At 42.5% G+C, this 7,148-nt stretch overlaps 2 protein-coding genes across 2 annotated transcripts in view; one reads left to right on the forward strand and one right to left on the reverse strand.

Annotated features, from left to right (window-relative positions):
- LOC106691295 (homeobox protein not2) overlaps positions 1–7,148 on the reverse strand; it is a gene marked incomplete at its 5' end in the record, with an annotated part of 30,285 nt that overhangs the window by 12,103 nt on the left and 11,034 nt on the right.
- Positions 4,239–6,797, forward strand: LOC136796162 (uncharacterized). The gene is made up of 2 exons (XM_067049071.1): positions 4,239–4,318; positions 5,187–6,797. The coding sequence occupies exon 2, from the start codon at positions 5,416–5,418 to the stop codon at positions 6,688–6,690; it is 1,275 nt and encodes a 424-aa protein (XP_066905172.1). The 5' UTR covers positions 4,239–4,318; positions 5,187–5,415; the 3' UTR covers positions 6,691–6,797.

Here is a 7,148-nt window from a genome sequence, read left to right on the forward strand (position 1 = left end):
GAGAAAATAAACTCACGGTTGCTGATAATAGACTGCTTTATTCCGTTCAGTAATCCTAAATTTATACTTTCTTTGTTGACAGAGGGAGTTAGGTATTAAGATTTATATTACATACCCTGTAAACATAACTCCCCCCTGCCAGTTTACGAACAATTCCTCGTAAACTCAAAAACAAAGGATATTAAAAGAAATTACAAAAGAAAATTTTTCGCCAAAACAAAGTATTAGACACAAAGTCCAATTATAAAATTTACAAAACGAAACAACAAAAACCAAAAAATCTTCAATTTCTACTTATCCACTCTATTTACACGCTCATTATTAACTACACTATCCGCCAACTCACTGCACACACTATTCCGTATCTACGTACATCCTATAGGAATAAAACAAATAAATAAAATATGTACACAAATGACAAAAAGAAAAACTGCTGCTTCGGTTGTGACGAGGAGGCATCCCAGGTGCCTACAGAGCTGCTATGGCTAATAATTTCCCCTTCTACTTTTGCCGTGTCCATGAAATTTCTGTGTCGCCCTTGGAGACCAAAGAGAACCTCGAACGGCGAGAACCCCGTGGTGGAGTGAATCGAATGGTTAAACGCGGCCACCGCTCGGACCATCGCCTCGTCTGGTTCCAGCTCCTTATCCGCATGATAGACCCTCAAATGGTCGCTTACAGTGCTGTGAAATCTTTCCACATCCCCTCTACTCTTAGGATGACCGGGAGTGTTAATGTACCATACCACTCCTAAGGTGCTCATTTCCTCCCGTATCGCGGCATTGTCGAACTCCCTCCCCCCGTCGGACGAGATTCGGTCTGGGACTCCATAGAATTGGAACCATACCCTCTGCACTTAAATCACTGCCCCGGCTGATTAATCCCGAACTTGATGTGCCATGGGTACTTTGCTGAATAGGTCGATAGCTGTTATCCACTTGTAGCCTTTTGTAGTAGATCCGCCTAATCTATCTAGTATGTCCTCTAAACGTGGAATGGGATATCTTTCATCGACCGTGTTTTCATTCAATTTACGGTAATCAATCACGACCCGGTATTTTTCCCTATTATCCCCCAGTGCTGCCTTTTTCTTAACCGCCCACAGGGGACTATTATAGGGTGACGTACTGTTGATAATTATCCTCTGTTTTTTTAACTCTCCCAACTCTTCTCTAATATGTTCTCTTAACGCCTGAGGATACCTCCGTTCTTTTACATCTTTCTTGTTTTAAGAGTATCTCATGCACCGTCTCCCCCATTGCCCCCAACACCTCTCCTTTTTTAAAAAAAATATCCGCGTATTCGCGCATGATCCCGTTTCTCCAGTTCTCCACGCGGCTTATCGCCCCACCCTAATGCTGTTATCCCTGTCTAAACCCTGGCACTCGAACTCTTTTTCTCCTATTTTAATAACCCATCGTCCGTCTTTATTTTTAATCCGCGCTCCCATCTTTCTCAATAGGTCACACCTTACAACCGCTTCATAATCTCTCGGCATTTTCCCCACTACGTGAACCGTGAGCTTATCTTCCACAACCCCCAAATGACTTAACCCCATCCTTGCCTCTCCCATAAAGCTACAGGGCCCACCCAATGTGACTAATTTACAACCACATACCTGCACCTGCGGTGTCTTCTTTCCGTCACTCAAGCTTCTCAACGCCTCCCGGCATAGGATGGTGTTCGAGCTCTCGGTGTCCACGAGACATCTCACTCCTCCCACGATGATAATAGGCAGACCGCCTTGCTTCCCTCTGATGTTGTCCTGACTTCTTCTTCTCTCCAGCGCTCGCCTCCAAACCTGCCCGGGATTTCTCCGTGAGTCCTCTCGTATTCTCTGCATTTCTTCTGCCTCAGTCTCTGACGCCTGCATCGGTGCGCGGGCACTGCGCTACCAGGTGTCCGATCTTGCCGCAACCGTGGCATTTTCGGTCCTCTCTTCTTTTGTTTCTCCTTTTTTTCGCCTGGTTCGTCCTGTTCTCGTGATTCCTTGTCCTGTCTCTCCCACTATCCTTATTTTCCCGCTTTCTCCAGGAATTATGAGTATACCTCGGCCTATTATACTCCATTCGCGTCCAACCCGACTCTTCCACTTCCGTTCGGGCTTCCTCCTCTCGAGCACTTGAGTCCATCAGTTCCTGAGCGCATTCGACAAAGGAGCGTTCCCTCGGCAAACCCTCTTTTATCCCCAGTTCTTTCGCTAACTGAATCTTCAGTATTCCCGATAAGAACTGCATCCGGCCTTCGACTTGATCTGCCTCCATCATTTCGCTTAGATTGTCAGCGATACGATTATACTTCGCTAGCAGCTTACAAGCATACTGACCACTCGACTGCTTAGGCTTCTTCATTTCTCTAAACATCATGAAAATGTCTTCCTCCGGAGCACATCGTCCTCCTCTGAAAGCTTTTTTCAACCTAGCTTTGACTACGGTCTCCTCGTCTGCCTGGATCTGATTAAGGATGCATTTTACCCTACAGACGACAGCCGCCCTCAATGCTTCGGCGTCGTCACTATCAAGTAGGTTTTCATTTGTTTTCGCTATGATTCGGGCTATTAACCTATTGATTGATTGAATTTTTACATCTCACTTTAAGTTTTACATAATTTTCCTTACAAAAAAAGGATTATCAGAATTTTCATTTTACATACATTAACAAAATAGTTTTGTGCAAAGAAAAAACAATAAATGAGTTTTATTTATAATTAAGTTACAAGTTTTTATTTTAATGTTTCACAAACATTTCATTGTGTTCTAGATTCAAACACCTCTAATTGGTCGTCTGTCCTTTTGTTGATGATTTGAACTTTTCCTATTTCGACTACATCTTTATTTTTTCAGCCAAAATTATAACATTCACCAGATTCACTCCAAGTCTGCTACGATATCTGTTTATATGTAGATTTTCTTCTGTTTCAAATCTCAAATTGTTTCGGTCTTCTTCATCAGCTTGTGCAACTGTTTGTTCTCTTTCATCTTTACGTAAATTATATCAGAAGGTGAAATAGTTGATTCTTCATCAACACCAACTATACAGTCTTTAACAAACACAGATGTTTCAGTGTCTTTTTTTAATTTCTTTTTTGGTGTTTGGTACATAAGTAGTATAAACTTTCGCATGTAAATCAACCTTTTTAGTTCACTACATAAAATCCCTCAGGAGATCTTTTCCCAACAATCACAGTATCATTTTTTTCAATTTTCATTTTGTTATTAGAGAAAGTTACTTATCCACTGTTCTGTGTTATTTTATCCACAGACAAAAAATTTCTACTGAAATCTTGTATGTACATCACATCTTCTAGTTGACATTTATCACTTTTTACACAAGCAACCATTTTGGCTGTCATGGATGCATAGTTTTTAGCCAGATCTACCTCCGCATCAATAGGTTGTTTCTGCGACAATAAACTTAAATTGTTGGTCAAATGTCTCGTGGAACCTGAATCTAAGACCCATTCAGTTGATGATTTACTGCAGCTTTATGTAGGGAAAGAAGCTCCTACGTTTTCACTTTATTTTTACGAAAGAAGCTGTCCTGTATATATAATAATAATAATAATAAATATACTGAGAGGAATATACCAAGGGGATGGTCTAAGCCCAATTTGGTTCTTCATGGCCCTATTTCCATTAAGCAGGATTCTTCGAAAGAATAAGGAGGGATATAAACTTGCCATCAACGACGAAGGGACCACAGTCAGCCACAGCTGGATGACCTCTGTTGAGCGGATGACCCTGAAGCTGTTTCATCCTTTACAAGAGACATAGGAATGTCATTTGGCCTCGATAAATTTGCAGTGCTCCATGTAACCAAGGGGAAAGTGGTTAGTAAACAGAACATTCTGGTTAATGAAGAAGAGCACATAAAAGAACTTGAAGCTTGGAATGTGTTACCACTACTCCATTCATAATATCAACGAATGGTCTCATACCAAAATCAACAGTGGCAGGCATGAATGGTCTGGGAGTGCCTATAGAGGCTCAACAGTCAGTGCTCTTGAACACTGCACGTATAGTGCGAAAATTTTTAAATATATGAAAATAAATAAATATAATTATATTAATTTACAATTTTATGAGGTCTGAATGGATAGGAAATGATTGAACAGGCGGGATTTAAAGGTAGGGAGGGTATTGGAGCGACGGGTGTTGGAAGGGATTGAGTTCCATAAGGATGAGTCTCGGATAATGAACGATCTATCGAAAGCAGCGGTTCGGTGTGCCCTTGTGTATAAGTTATATTTACAGACTGTGTAGTATAAATCTTAATACCTAACTCCCTCTGTCAACAACTCGAGAATCTATAAATGTAGGTGTTGGGGCGAGGGGCCTTTCTTAAATGAACCAACTTACCTCTTCCCCATAAAAAAATCGTTCGCTGGTTCGGTGAGATGAAAAATAAATAACGGAGGACCTGCAAAGATTGTGAACACAAAAATAATAAAGAATAAAAAAAAAGTAGAGAATAAAAAAAACTTCCAAATTGGTATACAAATTTAATAAAATTAAAATATAAAACAAAAATAAATAATAAAAAAAAACTATTACTGTTGTTATAAAAAAAATAAAGATGTGTAATAAAGAAAAGAAAATAATTTGATAAATACATAAACAAAATCGCCTCTCTTTAACTATAAAAAAAAATGTTCTACTATTAATTAGAATAGTTCCGCAGCGCTAAAATGATGCAAGCTCGAAGGAAAAAAAAATCACTCACAGTAGTGGTATGCGCATACCGCTCGTCTTGAACCTCCGCCGTCTTCAAACGTCGATTGGTGGGTGAGGGTCATGAGCTGAACCCCAAAAAAAACCTCGAATGCCTCAAAGCGGTGAGCCGGTGGGTGTCTCTCACTTAAGCTCCTTGGCTCCAGGCAGCGGACTGTAGACTGTAGGCTCCCTTATCAGTCTGCCTAAAGGCCTTAATCCCATTGCAGCCCGCAATGTTGTTGTATATGCCGAGCCGCAGCGATGTATTTCTATTATACTCGCATCATAACAAACTTCCTTATTTAACTATATTTACTTTATAAATTCGAACGTAATTTTTGTTACAAAATAAAACCTAATTGTTATTAAAAAAAAGGCAATCAACTTATAATTAACAAAAAAAATAAAAACCAATTGGAAGTAATAAAACTAAATTAACGAAAAGAAAAATGTACTTTTGGGCTTTAACAGTAGGATTACTGAGAGAATAAAGCAGTCTATTATCAGCAACCGTGAGTGTATTTTCTTGTTCCTTCTTTCCTTTTTTTTTGATTTTATAACCCGCTATCTCGTATCTGGTGCCGAAACCCGGGATCACGGATTACCGGATCAATTTTAATTAATTTTAATAAGAAGAATCTCGTTTTTTTCAGTCTAATTTTTTTTAGTCAAGTGAATTCTCTTTTTTTTTTATTATTTTACGATGACGTCTAATAGCATAGTAAGACCGGGCGTACTTAACCTGGACAATTTCAACGTGGGAAACCAACCACCTCCAGTCGAAAACATTCCACTACCCCCAGAAGTAGTTAACCAACCACCGGAGCTGGCCCCGCTACCGGAAGTCTCATTGGCAGGAGCTCACGCGACCACCTTAGAATGGGTCAAGGTCCGCACGGCGACGGCTCAAGACCTGAGGAAAGCTGTTTCCGACCTGGAACGATTCACCGGTGAGACGGGGGAATTGAATCATTTCCTTAAAGGAGGGGACAGACTAATAGCTCGTATTGTCGCCAAGACGAACGAAAGTATATTAGATAGTGATGATGCCGAAGCATTGAGGGGAGCGGTCGTCTGTAGGGTGAAACGCAGCATTCTTAATCAGATCCAGGCAGACGAGGAGACACCCTGGGACGTAGTCAAAGCGAGGCTAAAGAAAGCATTCGGAGGAGGGCGATGGGCCCCAGAAGAAGATATTTTCATGATGTTCAGGGAAATGAAGAGGCCTAAGCAGTCGAGTGGACAGTATGCTGGCGAGCTACTAGCAAGGTACAACCGTATCGCGGACAAATTAAGTGAAATGATGGCGGCAGACCAAGAAGAGGGCCGAATGGAGTTTCTATCGGGCATACTAAAGGTCCAGTTAGCTAAAGAACTAGGAAAAAGGGAGGGCCTGCCGAGGGAGCGATCCTTCGTTGAGTGTGCACAAGAAATAATGGACTCATGTGCCCGAGAGGAGGAAGCCCGAATGGAAGTGGAAGAGCCGGGGTGGATGCGGGTGGAGTACAATCGGCCGAGGAACATTCAGAATTTTGGGAGAAGGCGGGAAAATAGAGATAGCGGAAGAGACAGGGCGAGATACCAGGAGAATAGAGGGAATCAGGGGAAACACAGGAGTAACGGAAGAAGAGAAGACCGAAAATGCCACGGTTGCGGCAAGATCGGACACCTGGTGGCGCAGTGCCCACGCACCAGGTGCTTTGAATGCGGTAACGAAGGACATATCGCGAAACAATGCCCTTATATATACAAGAGGAGAGAAGCGAACCTCGGCGAGCCCAAGGAGGTAAATGCCCAACGAGTAAGGAAGAACAGGGTGATAAGATCGGGAGGATCAACCACGGAGTCGCCAGGAACTTCCGAGTCATCAGAGTCCGACTTGAAGGAAGGGCATACTAGACGGGTGGACACACGGAGAGATCCCAGACAGGGATGGAGGCGGGCGTCTGAGAGGAGGAGAAGCCAGGTCGACATGTGAGGAGAGTATCAGCCGAGAGGCGGCCGCATATTAGTGAACTACAGCATCAAGGGGAAGCAGGGCGGCCTGCCTATCATCAGCGTGGGAGGAGTGAGATGTCTCATCGACAGTGGGAGCTCCAACACATCCTGAGCCAGGAGGCGTTGAGAAGATGGAGTGGCCAAGAGAAGACAGCCCAGGTACAGGTATGTAGTTGCAAATTAATCACCTTTCGTGGACCCTGTAGCGTGTTAGGAGAGTCGAGGATAGGGTTAAGTAGATGGAGGGTAAGTGGACACAAGCTTACTGTTCATGTAGTAAATAAAATGCCGAGATACTATGTAAGTAATTTTAGGGTGTGATCTACTGGGAAAGGTGGGGGCGCAGATTAAGAACAAAGCGGGGCGCTGGAACATAAAAATTGGGAAAAAGCAATTTGAATGTCAGGGCCTAGAAAGGGATAAGAGCATGAGGGTGGG

Source organism: Halyomorpha halys, unplaced genomic scaffold, assembly GCF_000696795.3.
Source record: "Halyomorpha halys isolate HHAL.00 unplaced genomic scaffold, Hhal_1.1 Scaffold2210.1, whole genome shotgun sequence".
NCBI lineage: Eukaryota > Metazoa > Arthropoda > Insecta > Hemiptera > Pentatomidae > Halyomorpha > Halyomorpha halys.